At 43.7% G+C, this 27,621-nt stretch overlaps 1 protein-coding gene across 1 annotated transcript in view; it reads left to right on the forward strand.

Annotated features, from left to right (window-relative positions):
• The window catches only part of LOC120986498 (complement C3-like), a 445,179-nt gene that overhangs the window by 9,316 nt on the left and 408,242 nt on the right, over window positions 1-27,621 (forward strand). The window contains exons 4-5 of the mRNA XM_040415121.1: window positions 1,185-1,253; window positions 24,713-24,899. Coding sequence (XP_040271055.1) covers window positions 1,189-1,253; window positions 24,713-24,899 — 252 coding nt within the window. The 5' untranslated portion in view covers window positions 1,185-1,188. The remainder of the gene's footprint in view (window positions 1-1,184; window positions 1,254-24,712; window positions 24,900-27,621) is intronic.

Raw genomic sequence — 27,621 nt, forward strand, 5'->3', positions numbered from 1 at the left:
AATGAAATACCACCAAATGAAAGCTCTATTAGTGAGAAGAAAAGGAGGTAAAATTCACTTGGGTGGTAAGTTGCATGACCGAGCAATAAATGGTGAAAGTAGTGTAGTGCAGAATTGTAAAAAGTGGTCTGGTCATTAAGGGTGTTTAAGCTAGGGGGGCTGAGGTGGTTAAGAATAAGTAAGTTATTACCACATAAAGTAACACATGTCAGATTTGCAAAAATCGGCCTGGGATTTAAGGTGAAAAGTGGCTCGGTAGTGAATGGTTTAATAATCAAATGCCGAAGTTATTCACCGAAGTCTTGCAACTTTTTTATTTATTTATTTTTTATGGCATTCACCAGGTGGGGTAGATGTCATATTTATATAGAAACAATCATTATAGACGCCTACATGACATACAGCGATAGCTGTAAATCACTGATTAGGACCGCCCACTGGACTCTTAAGTGTAGAATGAGCAGGGAATTCTATTGTTATATTACACTTTTATTGTTATACTGAATCTTTTCCTATAAAACTATATATTAATCCTGTTCTTGAAAAAAAAAACTGCAGTTCTAAATCAGACTGCCTGTTTGCTGTGACAGGTTAATGCCCCAAGTTCCAAATAGTCAACACAGATAATGACCTCTGACCAAGTGATGTACCTGCTATGGATGCAGACCACTTGATCGCTACATGGCCCCGGGGGTAAATGGCGGGTGAACTGTTTCTTTTAATCCTGGCATGAAAACACTGGATTTTCATGCAGTCGCTACTAGGGGAGCTCAGTGCAATGAGATCTTACAGCTTCCATTGCCGTCTACAGTAAGTGTATAAATTCCTATGCACTGAACTCCCCCTAGAAGTGGCTGCAAACTTAGGGTTTTGCATTAGTTGTATTATATATAACATCCTGCATTACTCTATTGTTTTACTATTATCACTATAATCAGCTCTTTTCTTCCCTCTCACTCTGCTCTGAATTGAGCAATGGTCTTTTATGCTGAAGCTGTGTGATTTCCCGGCAGTGTTGATTTAGAATTCCTGTATTTGTCCCCCAGCCAAACATTTACATACCTTAAACTTTAAATCTCTTCAGTTACTTATTAAAAAGGCTATAGGGTCAAGGAAAGAGAGCTCAGGCTAAAATCCTTTATAAACCCCCCTCCATGTCTGCAAACAGCACATACCCCAGACAGCATCATGGGGTTAGGAGCTTTGTGTCTTCTGCTACTGTATGGACTCATTGGGTCCTACGCGCAGCCACCGTGAGTATCACCTGACCCTATAAATCTATCTATCTATCTATCTATCTAGAGCAGAAAAAAAGTAAGGCAGCATTCCGTTCTTCTGGTGAATAGGTGAATAGGGTTGAGCGAAGCTGAACTGTAAAATTCAGGTTCGTACCGAACTTTATGATTTTTTGACCCCGGACCTGAACCCGAACCATTTTAGTAAAAGTTCGGGTTCGAGTTCGGTGTCCGGCGATTTAATGGCACTTTTTGAAAGGCTGCAGGGCAGCCAATCAACAAGCGTTTAACTGTGTGCCCTTAGAAGCCATCACAGCCATGCCTACTAATGGCATGGCTGTGATTGGCCAGTGCAGCATGTGACCCAGCCTCTATATAAGCTGTAGTCACGTAGCGCCGCACTTCACTCAGCTCTTACTAGTGTAGGGAGAGGTTGCAGCTGCTGTTAGGGCGAGAATAGGAAAGAATCTGATATCAGAGCTTGTTGTTAACTCTGCGATCTACAGCGTTTTTTTTTTTTGTGTGTGCAGTGCAACATTTTTGTACCCTGCCCTGAGCCCAGTGACACTGAAAAATAAGTGTTATCCGTCTGTTAGTTAGGTGGGCGTCAGCGGCCATTTTGTGCAGGTTCAGTGCACCAGCACAGCATATGTGCCAGGGACAATAATTTAACCCTGTTATTTTAGTTCAGTGGGCAACATATACCCATTTTTTAAGTGCACCTGCATGTCATATCTGCCAGGGGAAGGGAAAATAATATAGGGAATCCGTCTGTGAGTTCAGGGACCCAGGGGGTGACATATTAAATTTTTTTTCTCTAAAGTACCCCTGTGCTGCATATGTAAGTGTAATCAATTCATTAAATCCATCTGTTAGACTCTGGGGGGACAAATTAATTTTTTTTTTTTGCTAAAAAGTACATTTGCGTCCTGTGATAGTGAAAGTTAGTGAAAAATCAGTTAAATCCATCTGTTTAATTGTGGGTGAAAAATTCATATTTTCTTTTCCATAAAGTACCTTTGTGGCCTGCACTGCAAATCTGATAGTGACATATAATCAGTGAATACAACTGGCACATTGTGGGTCAAAAAAAAAAAAAAATTCTGACTATAAAGCACCTTTGCGGCCTGCACTGCAAATCTGATAGTGAAATGAAATCAGTAAATCCATCTGTTTCACTGTGGGTGAAAAAATCATATATTTTTTTCCATAAAGTACCCTTGCTGCCTTTGCTGCATTTCCGACAGTCTAATACAAGCGTTAAATACTGCTGTTACTAGGGATCGACCGATATTGATTTTTTAGGGCCAATACCGATAATTTGTGAACTTTCAGGCCGATAGCCAATAATTTATACCGATATTCTGGGAATTTTCATTTTTGAGAAAAAAAAAATTTCCTACACAAATCTGCTGAAAATTAATATGTTTATTGTTAACGTGTATTTATTTATTTTTTTTGTAAATCTTTTTCATTTATACTTAATATATATATATTTTTTTACTAACTTTTAGCCCCCTTAGGGACTAGAACCCTTGTCCTATTCACCCTGATAGATCTCTATCAGGGTGAATAGGAGCTCACACTGTCCCTGCTGCTCTGTGCTTTGTGCACACAGCAGCATGGAGCTTACTATGGCAGCCAGGGCTTCAATAGCGTCCTGGCTGCCATGGTAACTGATCGGAGCCCCAGGCTTACACTGCTGGGGCTCCGATTGGAGGAGGAGGGGATCCTGTGGCCACTGCCACCAATGAATAATACTGGGTGGGGGGGGCGCACTGCGCCACCAATGTTTTTACTATTGGGATGGGGGTGGGGGGCGCACTGCGCCACCAATGATTAATACTGGGGGGCTTGGAGGGGGGGCGCACTGCGCCACCAATGAAGATAAGTCTCTCATTCATATACAGGAGGCGGGAGCTGGCTGCAGAATCACATAGCCGGCTCCCGACCTCTATGAGCGGTAGCTGCGATCCGCGGCACCTAAGGGGTTAACTACCGCGGACCGCAGCTACCGTTCATAGAGGTCGGGAGCCGGCTATGTGATTCTGCAGCCAGCTCCCGTCTCCTGTATATGAATTAATGAGAGAGGTATCTTCATTGGTGGCGCAGTGGCCACAGCCCCGCCCCTCCTCTTATATTCTCTCCTCTCATTGGCGGCAGCGGCAGCAGCAGCAAAGGGGGAGGGAGACACTGCTTCCTTCTCCCCTGTGCTGCGGAGGGAACACGGAGAGCGCTGAGAGCAGCGCGTTCTGTGTTCCCAATACGTTATCGGTATATCGGCAAAATAGATGCTGATACCGATAACGTTCAAAATCCTGAATATCGGCCGATAATATCGGTAAAACCGATAATCGGTCGATCCCTAGCTGTTACATTGTCGTTTGAAAAAGACACCCATTTTGTGCTAGATAGTAGTGATGAGCGGAAGGTGCAATATTGGATTTTGCAATATTTTGCGAATATTCGATTGAATATTCGTCTTATATTCATCGAATATTTGCCATTATTCTATTTATTGCGAATAATATGCGATTTAATTATTCGCGTATTGCGAGTTTAACTGTATAAGGCAACTTTCCGATTGGTTGTCTATCTAGAATTAACGAAGATAATGAATATAGCGCTATATTCTCTATATTCGTTAACCACTTCAGCCCCCCTAGCTTAAACACCCTTAATGACTAGGCCACTTTTTACACTTCTGCACTACACTACTTTCACCGTTTATTGCTCGGTCATGCAACTTACCACCCAAGTGAATTTTACCTCCTTTTCTTCTCACTAATAGAGCTTTCATTTGGTGGTATTTCATTGCTGCTGACATTTTTACTTTTTTTCTTATTAATCGAAATTTAACGATTTTTTTGCAAACAATTGTCTTTTTTTTGCAAAAAAATCATTACATTTCGATTAATAACAAAAAAAGTAAAAATGTCAGCAGCAATGAAATACCACCAAATGAAAGCTCTATTAGTGAGAAGAAAAGGAGGTAAAATTCATTTGGGTGGTAAGTTGCATGACCGAGCAAGTTGTAAAATTTTGCAAAAAAAAACGACATCCATATATAAATCTTTCTCTAAATTTATTGTTCTACATGACTTTGATAAAAAAAAATGTTTGGGTAAAAAAAAAATGATTTGGGTAAAAGTTATAGCGTTTACAAACTGTGGTACAAAAATGTGAATTTCCGCTTTTTGAAGCAGCCCTGACTTTCTGAGCACCTGTCATGTTTCCTGAGGTTCTACAATGGCCACACAGTACAAACGCCCCACAAATGACCCCATTTCGGAAAGTAGACACCCTAAGGCAGTGGTGGCGAACCTTTTACAGACCGAGTGCCCAAACTGTAACCCAAAACCCACTTATTTATCGCAAAGTTTCAACACAGCAATTTAATATGAACAGTGTCAGACTGGGGTGCCTAGGTCCCACCAGTAAAATTTATTTTGGGGGCCCACCATACGGATATATTCAAATATAATAAATCTAACAAGTTTTTTTTATATGCATCGGCTGGTTGAGGTGCTGTACATTGAATATATGTATGTAGTGCAGTAAGTCTACTGTGCTATGAGCCACTTGTGCAGGGGGTGGGAGACTAGGGGCCTACCTTGCTCAGGGGCCCACCGGGGGATTCAGCTGTACCCCTGTGGGCCAGTCCGAGCCTGAATATGAATACCAATATAGTATATCTTCCATGTACTTTTATAATTTAGCTATAATATCCTGCCTACATTCAATGCACTGCCTGTGCTGTTCATAGTGCGCCCTGCGCTGCCTGTGCTGTTCATAGTGCGCCCTGTGCTGCCTGTGCTGTTCATAGTGCGCCCTGTGCTGATAAATGGCAGGAAAAGTCTATGGCATATTGGTACACCTTAGACTTTTTCCATGGTGCGGGTGCCCACAGAGAGGGCTCAGAGTGCCGCCTCTGGCACCGGTGCCATAGGTTCGCCACCACTGCCCTAAGGTATTCGCTGATGGGCATAGTGAGTTCATAGAACTTTTTATTTTTTGTCACAAGTTAGCGGAAAATGATTATTTAAAAAAAAAAAAATTCTTACAAAGTCTCATATTCCACTAACTTGTGACAAAAAATTAAAACTTCCATGAACTCACTATCCCATCACGAAATACCTTGGGGTGTCTTCTTTCCAAAATGGGGTCACTTGTGGGGTAGTTATACTGCCCTGGCATTCTAGGGGCCCTAATGTGTGGTAAGTAGTTTGAAATCAAAATCTGTAAAAAATGGCCGGTGAAATCCGAAAGGTGCTCTTTGGAATGTGGGCCCCTTTGCCCACCTAGGCTGCAAAAAAGTGTCACACATCTGGTATTGCCGCACTCAGGAGAAGTTGGGCAATGTGTTTTGGGGTGTCATTTTATATATACCCATGCTGGGTGAGAGAAATATCTTGGCAAAAGACAACTTTTCCCATTTTTTTTATACAAAGTTGGCATTTGACCAAGATATTTATATGGGTGATATAAATATCTTGGTCAAATGCCAACTTTGTATAAAAAAAATGGGAAAAGTTGTCTTTTGCCAAGATATTTCTCTGCATGGGTATATGTAAAATGACACCCCAAAACACATTGCCCAACTTTTTATTTTTTTTGCACAAGTTAGCGGAAATTGATTTTTTTTTTTTTTTCTCACAAAGTCTCCCTTTCCGCTAACTTGGGACAAAAATTTCAATCTTTCATGGACTCAATATGCCCCTCACGGAATACCTTGGGGTGTCTTCTTTCCGAAATGGGGTAACATGTGGGGTATTTATACTGCCCTGGCATTTTAGGGGCCCTAAAGCGTGAGAAGAAGTCTGGAATATAAATGTCTAAAAAATTATATGCATTTGGATTCCGTGAGGGGTATGGTGAGTTCATGTGAGATTTTATTTTTTGACACAAGTTAGTGGAATATGAGACTTTGTAAGAAAAAAAAACAATTTCTGCTAACTTGGGCCAAAAAAATGTCTGAATGGAGCCTTACAGGGGGGTGATCAATGACAGGGGGGTGATCAATGACAGGGGGGTGATCAGGGAGTCTATATGGGGTGATCATCCCCCTGTCATTGATCACCCCCCTGTAAGGCTCCATTCAGACGTCCGTATGTGTTTTGCGGATCCGATCCATGTATCCGTGGATCCGTAAAAAACATACGGACGTCTGAATGGAGCCTTACAGGGGGGTGATCAATGACAGTGGGGTGATCAATGACAGTGGGGTGATCAATGACAGGGGGGTGATCAGGGAGTCTATATGGGGTGATCACCCCCCTGTCATTGATCACCCCCCTGTAAGGCTCCATTCAGATGTCCATATGTGTTTTGCGGATCCGATCCATGTATCCGTGGATACGTAAAAAACATTTGGCCGTCTGAATGGAGCCTTACAGGGGGGTGATCAATGACAGGGGGGTGATCAATGACAGGGGGGTGATCAGGGAGTCTATATGGGGTGATCACCCTCCTGTCATTGATCACCCCCCTGTAAGGCTCCATTCAGATGTCCGTATGTGTTTTGCGGATCCGATCCATGTATCCGTGGATACGTAAAAAACATTTGGCCGTCTGAATGGAGCCTTACAGGGGGTGATCAATGACAGGGGGGTGATCAGGGAGTCTATATGGGGTGATCACCCTCCTGTCATTGATCACCCCCCTGTAAGGCTCCATTCAGACGTCCGTATGTGTTTTGCGTATCCGATCCATGTATCCGTGGATTCGTAAAAAACATACGGACGTCTGAATGGAGCCTTACAAGGGGGTGATCAATGACAGGGGGGTGATCAGGGAGTCTATATGGGGTGATCAGGGGTTAATAAGGGGTTAATAAGTGACAGGGGGTGGGTGTAGTGTAGTGGTGTTTGGAGCTACTTATTACTGAGCTGCCTGTATCCTCTGGTGGTCGATCCAAGCAAAGGGGACCACCAGAGGACCAGGTAGCAGGTATATTAGATGCTGTTATCAAAACAGCGTCTAATATACCTGTTAGGGGTTAAAAAAAATCGCATCTCCAGCCTGCCAGCGAACGATCGCCGCTGGCAGGCTGGAGATCCACTCGCTTACCTTCCGATCCTGTGAACGCGCGCGCCTGTGTGCGCGTTCACAGGAAATCTTGCGTCTCGCGAGATGACTCGTAGATGCGTGACTCTGCGCAGGGCTGCCGCCTCCGGAACGCGATCCTGCGTTAGGTGGTCCGGAGGCGGTTAAATCAAGCAAGAAGCCATTAAATTGCTCTATATTTGTATTCAGCGAATATTCGCTATATTGCTATATATACTTGTTTTAGAATATGAAGAATATTCTAAAAAACGAATATATAGCAATATAGCGAATATTCGTAAAATACGCATATAGACTGCAATTTAGGTAATATAGTGCTATAAACTTTTTTTCATAGTTGTAATTTTCTTTCTTATAAATTTCAGATTTGAAGAAAAATTACAACTTTGAAAAAAAAAGGTTATAGCACTATATTAGCTAAATTGCAGTCTATATGCGTATTTTACGAATATTCGCTATATTGCTATATATTTGTTTTTTAGAATATTCGTCATATTCTAAAATTTAGAATATGATGAATATTCTAAAAAACGAAGTTATAGCAATATAGCGAATATATTCGTTATTTAGAATATTCATTTTTTTTTCAATGTGTACTGTTATTCCACTTCGGCATACTCCTCCCTGAAAAGCGTCCCCGTCACCATGGGAACGCCTGTGGGTTAGAATATACCATCGTATCTGAGTTTTCACAATCTCAGGGAAAACTCAGATCCGATGGTATTTTCTAACCCACAGGCGTTCCCATGGTAACAGGAACGCTTGTCCGGGAGAAGTATGCCGAAGTGGAATAACAATACACATTGAAAAAAAACAAAAAAACAATATTCTAAATAACGAATATATTCACTATATATTCGTTTTTTAGAATATTCTTATTTTTTTTTCCATATGAAAACATGATTCCTCCCTGCTTAAAAGGGACTCTGTTGGCTAGATCGCTGTGACGTAGTCGGTGCAGGCGCAGTGAGGAATCCGGCACCAGGAGCGCATCTTTCACTCACTGCGTCTGCACCGAATACAGAAGTGAACGGCGCAGGCGTGGGATTTCGTGAGCGATGCTGCGAACCGTGACCTCAATCAAGAGGAGCGGGGCAGGCAGAACAGGGGACCTGGGCGGGATAAAGGGTGAGTAGACGGAGCCTCTAGGTGCTGATTTTATGCCCACATAGCACCTAGAGGCTCATTAGCATATTATAAAAGTGGTTATTTTATCAGAACGGCTGCAAGGAGAAAGGTAAAAAACATACTGTTCGCGCATCGTGAGATTACGGCGATCTAACTGTGAGCAAGGAGGAGATTCAGAGGACGCAGGCGGTGCTGGGCTCCTTCACAGGGGGCGTGGCTGGGCTCCAAGAAGGTTAGTACAGCCCCTTTGGCTCCTTACCAGGGTCATTTACATATCTATAAAATCATTTTTAAAACACAATAAAACCACACAGCGCTATGGGACAGGTATATTGCGGACATGCTAGCGGCAATCTAGCCGTGCATGTCCGCAGCTCTATAAGCTAAAACGAGGTGACAGAATCCCTTTAACCCTTAAAGACTCGGCCCTATTTCACCTTACGGACTTGGCCATTTTTTTGCAAATCTGACCAGTGTCACTTTAAGTACTGATAACTTTAAAAGGCTTTGACTTATCCAGGCCATTCTGAGATTGGTTTTTCGTCACATATTGTACTTCATGACACTGGTAAAATGAAGTAAAAAAAATAATTTTTTATTTATAAATAAATTTACCAAAAAGTTTTTAAAAATTGCAAATTTCCAAGTTTCAATTTCTCTACTTCTATAATACATAGTAATACCTGCAAACATAGTTATTACTTTACATTCCCCATATGTCTACTTCATGTTTGAATCATTTTGGGAATGATATTTTATTTTTTGGGGATGTTACAAGGCTTAGAAGTTTAGAAGCAAATCTTGAAATTTTTCAGAAATTTTCAAAAACCCAATTTTTAGGGACCAGTTCAGGTCTGAAGCCACTTTGCGAGGCTTACATAATAGAAACCACCCAGAAATCACCCCATTCTATAAACTACACCCCTCAAGGTATTCAAAACTGATCTTACAAACTTTTTTAACCCTTTAGGTGTTCCACAAGAATTTATGGAAAATAGAGATACAATTTTAAAATTTCACTTTTTTGGCAGATTTTCGATTTTAATAATTTTTTTCCAGTTACAAAGCAAGGGTTAACAGCCAAACCAAACTCAATATTTATGGCCCTGATTCTGTAGTTTGCAGAAACACCCCATATGTGGTCGTAAACTACTGTACGGGCACACAGCAGGGCGCAGAAGGAAAGGAATGCCATACGGTTTTTGGAAGGCAGATTTTGCTGGACTGTTTTTTTTGACACCATGTCCCATTTGAAGCTCCCCTGATGCACCCCTAGAGTAGAAACTCCATAAAAGTGACCCCATCTAAGAAACTACACCCCTCAAGGGATTCAAAACTGGTTTTACAAACGTCGTTAACCCTTTAGGTGTTCCACAAGAGTTATTGGCAAATGGAGTTGAAATTTCAGAATTTAAATTTTTGGGCAAATTTTCAATTTTTATCCATTTTTCCCAGTAACAAAGCAAGGGTTAACAGCCAAACAAAACTCAATATTTATGGCCCTGATTCTGTAGTTTACAGAAACACCCCATATGTGGTCGTAAACAGCTGTACCGGCACATGGCAGGGCGCAGAAGGAAAGGAATGCCATATGGTTTTTGGAAGGCAGATTTTGCTGGACTGTTTTTTTTTACACCATGCCCCATTTGAAGCCCCCCTGATGCAACCCTAGAGTATAAACTCCATAAAACTGACCCCATCTAAGAAACTACACCCCTCAAGGGATTCAAAACTGGTTTTACAAACGTTGTTAACCCTTTAGGTGTTCCACAAGAGTTATTGGCAAATGGAGATTCAATTTCAGAATTTCAATTTTTTGGCAAATTTTCAATTTTTTTCCATTTTTCCCAGTAACAAAGCAAGGGTTAACAGCCAAACAAAAACAATATTTCTGGCCCTGATACTGTAGTTTACAGAAACACCCCATATGTGGTCGTAAACAGCTGTACTGGCACACGGCAGGGCGCAGAAGGAAAGGAATGCCATACGGTTTTTGGAACGCAGATTTTGCTGTACTGGTTTTTTTGACACCATGTCCCATTTGAAGCCCCCTTGATGCACAACTAGAGTAGAAACTACAAAAAAATTGCCCCATTTTAGAAACTATGGTATAGGGTGGCAGTATAGTTGGTACTAGTTTAGGGTACATATGATTTTTGGTTGCTCTATATTACACTTTTTGTGAGGCAAGATAACAAGAAATAGCTGTTTTGGCACCGTTTTTATTTTTTGTTATTTACAACATTCATCTGACAGGTTAGATCATGTGATATTTTTATAGACCAGGTTGTCACGGATGCGGTGATAGCTAATATGTATACTTTTTTTTATTTATGTAAGTTTTACACAATGATTTCTTTTTTGAAGCAAAAAAAAATCATGTTTTAGTGCTTCCATAGTCTGAGAGCCATAATTTTTTCAGTTTTTGAGCGATTACCTTGGGTAGGGTATGATTTTTGCGGGATGAGATGATGGTTTTATTGGCACTATTTTGGGGTGCGTATGACTTTTTGATCGCTTGCTATTACACTTTTTGTGATGTAAGGTGACAAAAAATTGTTTATTTAGCACAGTTTTTATTTTAAATTTTTGACGGTGTTCATCTGAGGGGTTAGTTCATGTGATATTTTTATAAAGCCGGTCGATACGGACGGGGTGATAGCTAATATGTATACTTTTTTATTTATTTATGTAAGTTTTACACAAGGTAGGGGCTAATTTTTTGCGGGATATGGTGACGGTTAGATTGGTACTATTTTGGTGGGCAAAAGCCTTTTTCATCGCTTGCTGTTGTACTTTTTGTGATGTAAGGTGACAAAAAATGGTCTATTTAGCACAGTTTTTATTTTAAATTTTTGACGGTGTTCATCTGAGGGGTTTAAGTCATGTGATATGTTTATAGAGCCGGTCGATACGGACGCGGCGATACCTAATATGTATACTTTTTTTTTTCCCCTATTTTTTCCTAATTTTTTTTAACTTTTTTTTTACTTTTATTATTATTATTTTTTTTACTTTATTTTCCCCAAAATGACGTTTTTGTTTATTTTTACTTGAAACTTTAAATTTTTTGGGGGGAAAACCTCTATTTTTTCAACTTTTTTTTCACTTAATTTTTTGTCCCACTTTGGGACTTGAACTTTTGGGGGTCTAATCCTTTACAATGCATTTTAATACTTCTGTATTGGAATGCATTGGCTGAATGAGTAATACTGTGTGTATTACTCATACAGCTTCCGGCCTGTGAGATCCAGGGGGCTGGATCTCACATGCACGTCACCGGAAGGCAGCGCGATGCCTTCCATGCCATCGGGTCCCCCCCACAGCCCCATGGGGACCCATTGGCACCACTGACTACCGCCGCCCGCACAATAAAAAGCCGCAAACCGCAGGTCTGAATTGACCTGTGGTTTGTGGCGATCGCTGACACGGAGGGGGGTCACAGGACCCCCCCGCACATTTAGCCGTGGTGCCTGCTCAATGATTTGAGCAGGCACTGTGTTCCGATCACCGCCCGCCGGGGCGGCGGTGATCGGAACTGTAGATGACGTACCGTTACGTCATGGGTCCTTAAGGACTCGGGATCCATGCCGTACCGGTACGTCATGGGTTCCTAAGGGGTTAAGTTGCTTGTGAGCCAATGACTCATTGATCCATAAGAAAGAAGCAGGAAGGAATCATGTTTTCAGATGTTAAAAATATGACGAATATTCGATATAGAGAATATATAGCACTATATTCAAAATATTCGCAAATTAGCGAAGTTGCGATATTCGAGATAAATATTCGCTATTCAAATATTCGCGCTCAACACTACTAGATAGTACATTTGTGGCCTTTGCTGCATTTCTGACAGTCAAATACAACCGTTAAATACTGCTGTTATATTTTTGTTTGAAAAAAACACCCATTTTGTGCTAGATAGTACATTTGCGGCCTGCTCACATTTTTTGTGACCGTGAAGTAATTGTATAAAATTTGCCTGTCACACTATTGTGTGACCTCAAGAAATGTTTTATCTTTATGACACCGGCACTGCCTTACTGTCAGTGAACTTAATTGTTGACTATTGGCGGTTACATTGTAGCCTGACATAAACCATTTGGTGGGGGAACGAAAAGAATAAGGAGAGCGTCAAATAAGGGACTTGGCCCTGGTCGTGGTGCTGCTGGTGTTGGTGGAGCTCCTGTTGCAGGGAGAGGACGTGGTCGATCTGTGCCAGCTACACGCACAAGTAAAACCCCTTCCTCAGGTGCGAGTAGGCGACAGACCCTTCAGTGGTATTTGGTCGGGCTGAATGCGGCTCTACGAATGGTGAGACCAGAACAAGTACAGGCGATAGTAGATTGGGTGGCTGACAGTGCCTCCAGTTCCTTCACATTGCCTCCCATCCAGTCCCCTGCTGAAAGATCAGAGTTATCACCTGCAGCCGATGTCCATCAGTCTTTCACCTCACCCCTTGCAAATCAGCCAAGCAGTCTGAGCCCCAAGACATGCTACAGTCTCTTATGCTTTTTGATAACTCTACTAGCAGGGTTTCCCAGGGCCATCCACATAGCCCTGCCCCAGAAGTAGAAGAGATTGCACTGATGCCAAACCACTATGTTTCAGGATGAGTACATGGGAGGACCACCGCAGCACGTCTCGGATGATGACGAAAAACACAGGTGCCAACTGCTGTGGCTTTCTGCAGTGTACAGACCGACAAGGAGGGGCAGGGGTGATGACTGGGTGGAAGATGATGTGGAGGACGATGAGGTCCTCGACCCCACATGGAATCAAGGTCATGTGAGTGACCTGTGTGCAATTGGCGTCACAAACAAAACTATAAACTATTATACCCATATCCTGACCCACTAAATAATTAGGCGTCCGTGTAACCGTACCATGGTCCTGCTCATTGCGGGCCCTTCAAGGTGTTGTAACTCACGTACCAGGTTAGGAAGGCCAGAGTGGTATAATGTCTCTGTGTGTTAATGGCAATAGTGTCAACACTGTCTCCTACCTGGGTACGGCTGGACTCCTGGATCCTGGCTCACTTGCAATAAAATGAGTGTGGTGCTAGTAGGAGTAATTAAGGAACTTGCAGAAGTAATTGAGATCAAGACTTTGAGTAAAGTTCAAACTGTCTTTACTGGTTGCAGCTTTCATCCAAGTGAGATACAGCATTAGTCTTTGGTCCCAGCAGGTATTGGCAATGTGTGGCAGGAAACTTCTGCTCTATCATGTGCCTGGAGCTTTTGCAGGAAAAGGACATCTGCTTGTTGCTCTGTAATGTGGCAGGAATTTGGCTTCTGTGCTATCTATCTTCTGCTATGTTGGGGACTGACTAGCTGAGGAGGAATTTGGCTTCTCCTGTGGTCTCTGGACGGTACTCACAGTTAACTTCACTGGGTATGCTTCTTCCTGGAATTATGGAGGTGGCTGCTTGCTTCTACCAGCTGAGGCTGCAAGGCTCAGGCTGGGGATGACGATCAATTAGCTCAGCTGAGACAAGATCCTGGCTTTAGTTCCCTATATCTGGGAGCTCCTACAAGCACAGCCTTCCCCTAGCCGGGGTGGCTGGCACACTAACACTAACTTTCTTCCCCATCCATGAGGCAGGATGTGGAGTAATCCACTCTGCTCACAAAGGGGGGAGCTAAACTGGAATGTACTATTTCAGCCTAGAAACACTAAACTGGCTAAGTCCTTGCTGAACACATTGCTGGCACCTGCTGGTGAACATATAAATTACAGCAATATATATTTACAAGGCTTTACAATGCACATCTGTGAAGATATTATGTAAAATAAAATTAGATGACAATGTTAATAACCTTAACAGGTTGTAGCGGAATAAAAGAGTTTTGTAGCATAACTCTGGGATGTTACATGTGTAGTTCGGAGGAAGAGGCAATGGTGGCACATAGCCACCAGCACAGCAAAAGAGGGAGCAGGGTGAAAAAGCGGAGCGGCCGTCCTCTAGACAGTACACCTGCTACTGCCCACCACACCAAGGTTCCGAGCACACCAAAGCCAGCTCCAAGGAGTTCCCTGGCGTGGCAGTTCTTCAGACAATGTGCTGACGACAGGACACGAGTGGTTTGCACGCTGTGCAATCAGAGCCTGATGCGAGGCATAAACGTTCTCAACCTGAGCACAACCTGCTTGACCAGGCATCTGAGTGCAAAGCACGAGTTGCAGTGGAGTAGCCACCTCAAAAACCAAGAAAGGTCTCTGGTTCCTCCTGCTTCCTCTTCTGCTGCAGTCTCGTCCTCTTCATCCCCCTCTGGAATGACAGTGGCACCTGCCACCCCACAAACAGAGGATGTGCCAGCAAAGCCACCACCTGGGTCACTAAGCATCTCCACAATGTCCCATGGAAGCGTTCAGCTGTCTATCTCCCAAACACTGGAGCGAAAGAGGAAGTACCCCCCTACCCGCGATCCCTGGCCCTGAATGCCAGCATTTCAAAATTCCTGGCCTTTGAAATTCTGTCATTCTGTCTGGTGGAGACAGAGAGTTTTGAAAACCTTATGGTGGTACGTCATTCCCAGCCGCCACTACTTTTCCAGGCGAGCCATCCCTTCCCTGCACAACCAAGTGGGGGACAAAATCAGGTTTGCACTGCGCAACGCCATCTGTGGCAAGGTCCACCAAACTACGGATACGTGGACCAGTAAGCATGGTCAGGGACGTTATATTTCCCTAACAGCACACTGGGTAAATGCAGTGGTGGCTGGGTCTGAGGCGGATAGCAGTTTGGCGCATGTCCTTCCGCCCCAGAGGATTGCAGGGCATTTCTCTTTGCTTCCTGTTGCTTCCTCCTCCTACTCCGCTTCCTCATCCTCTACCGGCTCCTCATCCGGTCAGCGTAACACCTTCACCACCAACTTCAGCACAGCCAGGGGTAAACGACAGCAGGCAGTTTTGAAACTTATCTGTTTGGAGGACTAAAATGAGTGGGACTTCTTACACCCAGTATCTTTTTAATCTTATTCCAAACCCTATCTATCATATCGCTGATTAAACACAGTTTTTTCCATTTTACTCCACTTTGGCACAATTGTAATTTAAAAGAATTTATGTTAATTGAAGATTACAATTACTGTAATTCACGCGGTATCAACCACTTAACTCATATAATATCACACGGTAGTATCATCCTTTTGGATGAATTAATAAAGGGTACAAATGTCACCTTTTTACATAGATATAGATATACACAAATCAGTCATGCATTCACGAGCACTCAGGATAAAAACCTTTTGATTACTAGGGCAAATTCCTTTTTGGATTATTGTTTTAAATTTAAAGATACACAACTCACTCTTTCTCAAATATATCACAGATTTCGGGACTGTCTAGGAGAAATAACAAGTTGAACTTGGCGATGGGAGCTCTGTTGATTGGGACATAGTATATCAAAACATAAAAAAAGTATCGATCTCCCAAAAATATAGATTGATCCAGTTTAGGATTGTACATCGCCTGTACTACTACCCCACCTTCCTCGCCAAAATATATAAGGAAAAAAGGGACACGTGTTGGAAGTGTTCGGCTGAAAATGTGGTCTAAGTCACTTGCTATGGAATTGTCCAGAAATAAGTGGATTTTGGACCAGTATTTATGAAGATCTATATAGAAGATACAAGATTAAATTGAACCGCTGTTTTATGCAGGCAATACTAGGTCTCTTCTCCCCTATTGATTTAACGCCCTATCAGATAAGAGTTTGTTTGGAGAGTTTCATGGCCACAAAGGCCTTGATTCTTAAATATTGGGTCACCAAAAATAGCCCTAGCTACTCTGAGTGGAGGGCTCGGATAGATATCATCGATGCCTATAGAAGATTAGTAAGAAAATCAGAGTAATGTTGGAAAGGGTAGGTTTTTTTTTTTTTTTCCGCTCCAAAAGCTTTGGTTATTTATGGCACTAGGAAACAACTCCAGGTGGCATTAAGTGTACAGTCGGACCCCGCAGCAGTGAATCAAGGGGGAAGGGGGGGTAAATGGGGTCAATTATATTTATTTGCAATGGAATTTTGTATATTTGGCTTAGAAAACAATAAAGAATTTTATTAAAAAAAATAAAAATAAAATCTGTTTGGAGGACAAACCCCACACCACGCGGAAGCTGTGGACGGGCATGGAACTTCAGACTTCAGCTCTGGGCCTAGCCTATTTGACGCACATCTCTTGCCTGGCGCATGTGCTTATTTTGGTGGTGCAGAAATTCCTGAAAAATTACACCAATATGTCAGAGCTGCTGCAGGAAGTGCGAGCCCTCTGTGCGCGCTTTCGGCGTTCTCACACTGCTGCTGCTTGCCTGTCAGAGCTGCAGCGTAACTTCGGCCTTCCCGCTCACCGCATCATATGCGACGTGCCCTCAAGGTGGAACTCCATCTTGCACATGCTGGCCAGACTATGCGAGCAGCAGCAGGTGATAGTGGAGTTTCAGCTGCAGCACACACGGGTGAGTCGCTCTGCGGAACAGCACCACTTCACCACCAATGAGTGGGCCTCCATGCGAGACCTGTGTGCCTTGTTGTGCTGTTTCGAGTACTCCACCAACATGGCCAGTGCCGATGACGCCGTTATCAGCGTTACTATCCCACTTCTATGCCTCCTTGAAAAAACGCTTCAGGCGATGATGGAAGAGGATGTGGCACAGAAGGAGGAGGAAGAGGGATAATTTCATAGGGTTTCAGGCCAGTCATTAACAAGTAGCTCCGAGGGTGGGTTCCTGCACAACATACGGCAGGTACACAATTGTCCAGCCAGGGCACAGTTCTGGAGGATGACGAGGTGGAGGATGAGGAGGAGGAGATGGAGGAGGAGGAACCGTGTTTACAGCAGGGTGGCACCCAAACCAGCTCATGGTCATCACTGGTGCGTGGCTGGGGGGATACAGAGGACACAGACGATACACCTCCCACAGCTTGTCGTTGCCTGTGGGCAGCCTGCCACACATGAGCGATTACATGCTGCAGTGTCTCCGCAACAACCGTCGAGTTGGCCACATTCTAACTTGTGCTGATTACTGGGTGGCCACGCTGCTGTATCCCTGTTACAAGAACAACGTACCGTAATTAATTCCGTCACTGGAGCATGATTGGAAGATGCGCGAGTACAAGCGCGCGATGGTAGACGGGCTGCTGGTGGCATTCCCACCTGACAGCGTGGGCACAGTGGAAGCACAAGGCGAAGGCAGAGGAGGAGGAAGAGGTCGCCAACGCAGCTGGGGCACCGCCAGCACCTCAGAAGGCAGGGTTAGCATGGCTGAAATGTGGAAAAGCTTTGTCAGAACGCCACAACAACCAGCACCACCAGCTGATATGGAACGTCTTAGCAGGAGGCAGCATTTCACCAACATGGTGGAGCAGTATGTGTGCACACACTTACACGTTTTGAATGACGGGTCTGTCCCCTTCAACTTCTGGGTCTCCAAATTGGGCACATGGCCTGAGGTTGCCCTTTACGCCTTGAAAGTGCTGGCCTGCCCTGCAGCCAGTGTATTGTCTGAACGTGTGTTTAGCACGGCAGGGGGCGTCATCACAGACAAGCGCAGCCGCCTGTCCACAGCCAATGTGGACAAGCTCACATTCATTAAAATGAACCAGGCATGGATCCCACAGGACTTGTCCGTACCTTGTGCAGAATAGACATGTATACCAGCCTTACCAGCCATTGTTATGCTCCAGCGCACTTTCTCATTGTTTTATATTTTATATTTCCCAATGTTTTGGGGTGTACCCTAATTTAAACAAAATAAAAATAAAAATAATCCAGGGTTGGCTACCTCCTCCTCCTCCACCGCCTCCTCAACCTCATACTCCATATGGACCTCCACCTCATATTATTATTATTATTATTATTTATTTTTATGTATTTTATGTTATTTTAAGTAATTTCACTAATTCGTCTGTTACATTGTTGGGTGACATTTACCAATTTTTGGCTGTGATATACCCCTGCTCTACATAGTGGACAGGGAAATACATTTCACTAATTCGTCTGTTACATTGTTGGGTGACAATCATCAATTTTTGGCTGTGATATACCCCTGCTCTACATAGCGGACAGGGAAATTAATTTCACAAATCTGTTACATTGTTGGGTGACAAATTCTCATCTTTTGCGCTAGAAAGTATATTTGAGGCCTACACTGCATTTAGGACAGTCCGAATGGTGAGGCCAGAACAAGTAGAGGCGATAATAGATTGGGTGGCTGACAGTGCCTTGAGTTCCTTCACATTGTCTCCCACCCAGTCCCCTGCTGAAATATCAGAGTTGGCACAAGCAGCCCATGGCCATCTGTCTTTCAGCTCACCCCCTACAAATCAGGCAAGCAGTCTGAGCCCCAAGTCTTGCAGCAGTCTCTTATGCTTTTTGATGACTCTGCTGGTAGGGTTTCCGTGGGCCATCCACATAGCCCTGCCCCAGAAGTGGAAGAGACTGAGTGCACGGATGCCCAGCCACTTATGTTTCAGGATGAGGACATGGGAAGACCACCGCAGCATGTCTCTGATGATGACAAAACATAGGTGCCAACTGCTGTGGCTTTCTGCAGTCTGCAGACCGACAATGAGGGCAGGGGTAAAGAGTGGGTGGAAGATGATGTGGAGGATGATGAGGTACTAGACCCCACATGGAATCAAGGTCATGCGAGTGACGTGTGCAGTTTGGAGGAAGAGGCGATGGTCGCACAGAGGCACCAGCACCGCAAAAGAGGGAGCAGGGTGCAAAAGCGTCTGTTACATTCTTGGGTGACATTTTACCATTTTTGCCATGAATAAACCCCTGCTCTGCATAGGTGACAGGCACCTTAATTTCTAAAATTCGCCTGCTCCATTGGTAGGTGAAATTAACCCATTTTTGTCGTTGAAAAACCCCTGCTCTGCATAGGTGACAGGGACTCCTTTCATTCGATTCTTCCGTTTAGCACGGCAGGAGGGGGTTATCACAGACAAGCCCTGCCGCCTGTCCATAGCCAATGTGGATAAGCTCACATTCATTAAAATGAACCAGGCAGGGATCCCACAGGACTTGTCCGTACCTTGTGCAGAATAGACATGTTACATGTATACCGTCCTCACCCAGCCATTGTTGTACTCCAGCGCACTTTCTCTTTGTTTTATTTTTTATATTTCCCAATGTTTTGGGGTCTACCCAAATTTAAACAAAAAATAAAAAATAAAAAACAAAACAAAAAAACAGTGTTGGCTACCTCCTCCTCCACCGCCACTTCCACCTACACCGCCGCATCCACCGCCTCCTACTCCATATGGATCTCCTCCTCCTAGATCAAGATTATTATTTTTTATTTTTACGTATTTTATGCTGTTTTAAGTCATTTCCCTATCCACATTTGTTTGCAGAGCAGTTGCCATGCTCTTAACCACATTTTGCTGCCTTTTGCAGCCCTCTAGCCCTTTCCATGACTTTTTTAGAGCCATTTTAGTGCTCCAAAGTTTGGGTCCCCATTGACTTCAATGGGGTTTGGGTTCGGGGTCAAGTTCAGGTCGCAGTTCGGCCAAACCCGTCGAACCCGAACATCCAGGTGTCCGCTCAACTCTATAGGTGAATACTTTATTATACCCAACAGCAATGTAGCATTTCAGCTCTCTCAATGGAGCCTTTGTCAAGAGCTTGACAAAGGCTCCAATGAGAGAGCTGAAACGTTACATTGCTGTTGGGTGTAACAAAGTATTCACCTATTCACCAGAAGACCGGAGTGCTGCCTTACTTTTTTTCTGCTCTACATTTATTGTTCCATGTCCTAGGCACAGTTGAGGACTTGCACCTGGCATTAAAGGAGTGCTGCTGTTTATTTCTTCTTTCTATCTTTCTATCTATCTACATATCTTGTATCTGTCTGTCTAAATATCTATGCTCTATAGAGATATATGATAGAATTTAGAATCCTGTACTCCACTTGGTTTTCAAGAATAATGCTTTTATTAATGTGCGGTTCCAGCCAAAAAAACGTTTTTCGGCTTATAGCCTTCTTCAGTACAACCGGTTTGAGTCGCATAGGTGAGAGGAAAAAAAGCATGGAAGTAGAGAACCCTCAGTGGGTAGCAGGACGCTGCAATGGTAGGGGGCTCTATGGCCCTGCATGGCGAGCGCTGTGGTGAGGCGGTAGCCTAGAGGAAAAGGCGCCTTTTCCTCTAGGCTACCGCCTCACCACAGTGCTCGCCATGCAGGGCCATAGAGCCCCCTACCATCGCAGCATCCTGCTTCCCACTGAGGGTTCTCTACTTCCATGCTTTTTTTCCTCTCACCTATGCGGCTCAAACCGGTTGTACTGAAGAAGGCTATAAACCGAAAAACGTTTTTGGACTGGAATCGCACATTAATAAAAGCATTATTCTTGAAAACCAAGTGGAGTACAGGAGTCTAAATTCTATCATTATCTGGTTTGGGAACCATCTCCTATTGCCCACGCAATCAGATTGGAGTACCATCCAACCTTATACTATCTATACAGGGAGTGCAGAATTATTAGGCAAGTTGTATTTTTGAGGATTAATTTTATTATTGAACAACAACCATGTTCTCAATGAACCCAAAAAACTCATTAATATCAAAGCTGAATATTTTTGGAAGTAGTTTTTAGTTTGTTTTTAGTTTTAGCTATTTTAGGGGGATATCTGTGTGTGCAGGTGACTATTACTGTGCATAATTATTAGGCAACTTAACAAAAAACAAATATATACCCATTTCAATTATTTATTTTTACCAGTGAAACCAATATAACATCTCAACATTCACAAATATACATTTCTGACATTCAAAAACAAAACAAAAACAAATCAGTGACCAATATAGCCACCTTTCTTTGCAAGGACACTCAAAAGCCTGCCATCCATGGATTCTGTCAGTGTTTTGATCTGTTCACCATCAACATTGCGTGCAGCAGCAACCACAGCCTCCCAGACACTGTTCAGAGAGGTGTACTGTTTTCCCTCCTTGTAAATCTCACATTTGATGATGGACCACAGGTTCTCAATGGGGTTCAGATCAGGTGAACAAGGAGGCCATGTCATTAGATTTTCTTCTTTTATACCCTTTCTTGCCAGCCACGCTGTGGAGTACTTGGACGCGTGTGATGGAGCATTGTCCTGCATGAAAATCATGTTTTTCTTGAAGGATGCAGACTTCTTCCTGTACCACTGCTTGAAGAAGGTGTCTTCCAGAAACTGGCAGTAGGACTGGGAGTTGAGCTTGACTCCATCCTCAACCCGAAAAGGCCCCACAAGCTCATCTTTGATGATACCAGCCCAAACCAGTACTCCACCTCCACCTTGCTGGCGTCTGAGTCGGACTGGAGCTCTCTGCCCTTTACCAATCCAGCCACGGGCCCATCCATCTGGCCCATCAAAACTCACTCTCATTCCATCAGTCCATAAAACCTTAGAAAAATCAGTCTTGAGATATTTCTTGGCCCAGTCTTGACGTTTCAGCTTGTGTGTCTTGTTCAGTGGTGGTCGTCTTTCAGCCTTTCTTACCTTGGCCATGTCTGTGAGTATTGCACACCTTGTGCTTTTGGGCACTCCAGTGATGTTGCAGCTCTGAAATATGGCCAAACTGGTGGCAAGTGGCATCTTGGCAGCTGCACGCTTGACTTTTCTCAGTTCATGGGCAGTTATTTTGCGCCTTGGTTTTTCCACACGCTTCTTGCGACCCTGTTGACTATTTTGAACGAAACGCTTGATTGTTCGATGATCACGCTTCAGAAGCTTTGCAATTTTAAGAGTGCTGCATCCCTCTGCAAGATATCTCACTATTTTTGACTTTTCTGAGCCTGTCAAGTCCTTCTTTTGACCCATTTTGCCAAAGGAAAGGAAGTTGCCTAATAATTATGCACACCTAATATAGGGTGTTGATGTCATTAGACCACACCCCTTCTCATTACAGAGATGCACATCACCTAATATGCTTAATTGGTAGTAGGCTTTAGAGCCTATACAGCTTGGAGTAAGACAACATGCATAAAGAGGATGATGTGGTCAAAATACTCATTTGCCTAATAATTCTGCACGCAGTGTAGAGATATATATCATCTAATTGTTTTATAATTAGTCAGTCTTACAAAATTGCTTCTGCACAAACGTAAATGTAGTTTACAAGCTTCCATAACTGCCTTACACTTTGATAACCCACAAAACAAAATTTATAAAACTCAGGTGCGTACATAGAAATAATTGGGCCCCATAGCAAGAATCTGATTTGAGCCCCCCTAACCCTCCCCATCTCTGGCCCAGTGGGGCTGCAGAAGGTACAGGACCACCATTATCATGATTGGTGAGAGTTCCAGTGGTAGGACCCCCACTGACTTTAAGTCAAGGATGGCCAATCTGCGGCCCTCCAGCTACTGCAACTACATGGCAGGACATGCAAGGAGTTTTCGTTTTGCAACTGGATGGCCGCAGGTTGGACATCCCTGACTTAAAGTGTACCTAACATTTTTAAATTGTTTATTAAAACCTATTATAAGACTTTTTTTTTGAGAAATAGGCGCCTGAATTCAGGTGCCTATAGCCCTATATAATCCATACTCTCGTAAACCACTGATAGGACAGTGGTGTATGGGAGTAAGGATCTCACTGGGTCTGCAGTGAGTGATGTACAGCACATATCACAGGCTCCTGCCTGTCTGTTTTGCTAAAGACTGGCATAGATGGGCTATGTCACATTTTAGCAGAGTGGACACAGGGCGCAATACTGTATGTATGCGAGCACAGCTAAGCGAGTGCAGGGCAGGGCCCACATGCCATAAACATCGCTCCTTCTGATATAGCCCATCCTCCCACATATGAACTCTTCTGCTGATGCTGGGTTTGGGGGCGCCGTTCTGGAGAAAGAAGTGGTCCCAAAGGTGAGTCTAGTTAGGGTTGCCACCCCGCCGGTATCTCACCAGCAAGGCCGGTATTTTAGTGGCACTGCCAGTGCTGGTAATTTTTATACAAGGCCTGTTACTAATGAGCGCTTCCATTGTGGGGCACTCATTAGTAAAGCCTTTAACCCCCACCCCCCACTTGTGTTAAGAAAAAAGAAAAAGCACTCACCTCCTTCATTTGCTCACGCTGTGGGGAACACTCGCTGCTGACTAGGAGAGGACCTGAGAGACATCATCACGCTAGAGAGCTGTCCTTAGCTTTCAGTCAGCAGTGAGTGTTCACAGCAGCGCGAGCAAATGGAGGAGGCTAGTGCTTTCTTATTTTTGCAGAAGAATAGAAGGGGGCACTAATGGGGGCATAACTCTTACTGGGGGCACTAATGGAGGGCATTAATTCTGGGGTGCACTAATGGGGACATTACTTTTACTGGGGGGCACTAATGGGGGCATTATTAATTCTGGCGAGTACTAATGGGGGCATTACTATTACTGGGGGGGGCTCTAATGGGGGCATTACTATTACTGGGGTGCACTAATTGGGGCATTATTATTACTGGGGGGAACTACTGGGGTCATTATTCTTCCTGGGGGCACTAATGGGGGCATTATTAATTCTGGCGAGTACTAATGGGGGCATTACTATTACTGGGGGGGGCTCTAATGGGGGCATTACTATTACTGGGGTGCACTAATTGGGGCATTATTATTACTGGGGGGAACTACTGGGGTCATTATTCTTCCTGGGGGCACTAATGGGGGCATTATTCTTCCTGGGGGCACTAATGGGGGCATTATTATTACTAAGGGGCACTAATGGGGGCATTATTAATTCTGTGGTGCACTAATGGGGCATTATTCTTTCTGGGGTGCACTAATGGGGGCATTACACTTACTGGAGGGCACTAATGGGGGGCATAACTATTACTGGGGGCACTAATGGGGGCAATATTAATTCTGAGGGGCGCTAATGGGGGCATTACTATTACTGGGGGGCATTAATAGAGGCATTAAGATTATTGGGAGCCACAGTATGACAGTGACTTAACACCCTGTGTTAAGCAACACCCCAACAGCCACACACCCTTTTGGGTGTGGCTTAACTTGGCCGGTATATTTTGTTGGGAAAGGTGGCAACCCTAGTCCAGCACCATCTGATATTGATGGTATATGCTAGAGGTATGCTATCAATGTATGAGTTGGGCCAACTCCTTTAAGCTGCACAGTCCATGGACAGGAAGGGGACTGTTTTTCTGAATAAAAAAAAAAATAATAATAATTTTCTAATTCTGGACAACCCTAATTTAACCTTCCTTTGTGGGGACAGGTAACCAGACTGGGGAAATTCGCATTCAGATTTAAGATATTGACCATTTCTCTTTATTTACTTCTTCTACCAGATGCAGCCTGATAACACCCAACGTGCTGTGTGTGGACAGCGAGGAGACCATTATAGTAGATGGACATGGTTCGGAGTTTGAAGCTGAAATCATAGTCCAAGACTATCCCCAGAAGAAGTTCTCTTTAGTTTCGAGCAAAGTCTCTGTGAACAGCAGTAACCGGTACTTTGGAGATGTTACGTTGACGGTAAGATTGCAGTCTGTCGAGTAGAAGTCCAGGAATCACTGGGTTGCACATCACTTGCAGCATGCCCCTGAGAAGACAGGGAGTAGAGCAGAGAATGGGAGTAGTAGTGATCCTGATTAGAGATGAGCGAATCGAAGTTGACAAAGTGGAATTCGATCCGAATTTCAGGAAAAATTTGATTTGTCCCGAAGTCGAATTACCTCGCGACTTGTGATAACGGATCATAGTTTTTCTAAAATGGCTGCTGCACATGTTAGAAAGAGGAAGTAAGAAGCCCGGGAACAAGGGATCACCCACAATGCCATGCAGACAGCCAATCAGCAGCCAGCCAGCCCCTGTGATGTCGTAGCCCTATAAAAAAAAAGCCTCCTCCTGCCATTTTACATTGAACTTAGTGCAGGGAGAGACGTTACAGGCACTAGGGACAGTGTTTAGGAAAGACTTTATTCACAAAAATATTACTATTGAGCATTTTAGGGACAGATTATTAATAGTGTAGGGATATAATAGGGAAGCATTATCCACACTATAGGGAGAGAGCAGGGACAATTGCATAGTGTAAAGCCTGGCTAATAGGAGCTATTCTATAACACCTTGCTGCACTAATAAGGGTTACAAAGTGATCTATTACTACAGATTTTAGGTTGTTTGCATTCTTTGATACATCAGTAATTCCAGTAATTCTTGAATCTGTTATTGGGTGAAACTGCAGTCTGATACTACAGAATTTGGGGCGTTCACTGTGTTTTATGTATAATTCAATCCATTAATCCTTGATTGTCTAATTGGGGTGAAATTGCGGATTGATACTACAGATTTTAGGGTCCTCATGTTTTATTATACATAAGTATATCCGTCAATCCCTGATTGTGGAATTGGTGTGAAATTGAACAAGTTTTGGGGTGTTTATTTTTTTAATATATACATCCATTCATCATTGATTCTGGGGTGAAATTACAGCCTGATACTACACATTTTAGGGTGCTCAAGTTCTATTATACATGAGTAAACCTTTTAATCCTCAATTGTGTAATTGGGGTGAAATTGCGGTGTGACACGTCTGCTATTTTAGCCTTACAGTTACAGTACAGTATGTCCGACAGACAGGTGACAGGTCCTTCTAAGGAATTGGCAGTGGCCAAAATGTTTCTGGAGCTGGCAGAAGTAGCAGCAGAAGAAGGGGGCTGGGGGTGGCAGCGACAGGCCAGAGCTGTCAGTGTCATCCAGCTACTGCCCAGCCAAGATGAGGAGGACAGATCCGCTGCTTCCTCCGGTAGGCCGGCAAGCAGCAATGATGAGAGTCGCGTGGGAGCTGGTGTTGTGAGCAGTCAGGCACGTGGCCCTGAGACTGGTGAGGGTGACATCAGTGATGTGCAGACAGTAGTAGATGACGACGTAGCCGGTTGCACGTGGGAGTCGGGTGAAGAGGGGGCTTCATCATCATCATCATCGTCATCAGGAGAACAGGGTGGCAGCTAGCATGTGAGGAAATGGCTGAGACAGCAGGGTGGTAGCGTGGCTGTGAGTCAGCAGAGTTGCAGCAGTGTGAGGTCTGGAGCCAAACGTGCCTAGCCTACCTGTCCGAAAAAGAACTAGCGTTTGATAAAGGGGAATTTTTGCTTATTGGAAATTGGAGATTTATATCTATCTCTGTATTTAGTCCCTTTTATTCTGCTCCTAGACTGCTGTCTTTGTTTCCTGTATTTGAAAGAAGATCCCAGCAGACGTGACTTCAATGCTCATGGAGTTTTATTGCACATATAAATATGTCCCATAGAAAAGGACGCGTTTCGGCTCAATTGCCTTTTTCAATTGAAAAAGGCAATTGAGCCGAAACGCGTCCTTTTCTATGGGACATATTGTTATGTGCAATAAAACTCCATGAGCATTGAAGTCACGTCTGCTGGGATCTTCTTTCAACTACACGTGGAATTAATCCTATCCCGTGCGGCGTGCATCTCAGCGTGTGCCGGCCAACTTCTTTCCATATTTGTTTCCTGTATAACCCGCTTATTCTGTGTATTATATACCCCCCCCAGTCCTTCACTTCATACACCCCAGGAGTAACATACAACCCTCTCAGATACTTATATATATATAAATGGTTTACTGATAAAATCGAGATAACAAAGCAAAGAAAGAAGATACAGATACAAGACATTACATAGAATACACCACCACACACAGCTGCCTCCTGTCCTGCCCTCCCTGGATTCTAAGCAATTTGGCTAATAATGTGCGTATATACATATATATATATATATATATATATATATATATATATACAGTGTTGGACTGGGGTGCCTAGGGCCCACCAGTGGAATTTATTTTGGGGGCCCACCCTAGAGCTGGAGATATAACTTGTTCATTTTTCAGTCTCGCACACATGAATGTATGCATTTTAGCACACAATACAGTAACAGTATGCTAAACAGAACAGTATTGTGCACTGCACTATATCAAATAGTTTCTCTTTAAAGGGAGTCTGTCATCACAGTTTCACCTTTTTAACCCTTCCCATAGCTTTCGAGCAGCATTACAGTTGATAAAAACGTTACCTTTATAAGCAATCCTGGACTTATAAAACCGGCAAAAATCATCTTAGTAGGATATGCAAATGAGGGCTCGCAAGTGCCCAGGGGCGGCGTTACCCTCGTAGGTGCCCAGGCAGCTCTGCCTTATCGTCGCTTCCCCCCGCCCAGTCTTTCCCTCTGTCCGCCCA

The sequence above is a fragment of the Bufo bufo genome, chromosome 1, assembly GCF_905171765.1.
Source record: "Bufo bufo chromosome 1, aBufBuf1.1, whole genome shotgun sequence".
NCBI classification, from domain to species: domain Eukaryota; kingdom Metazoa; phylum Chordata; class Amphibia; order Anura; family Bufonidae; genus Bufo; species Bufo bufo.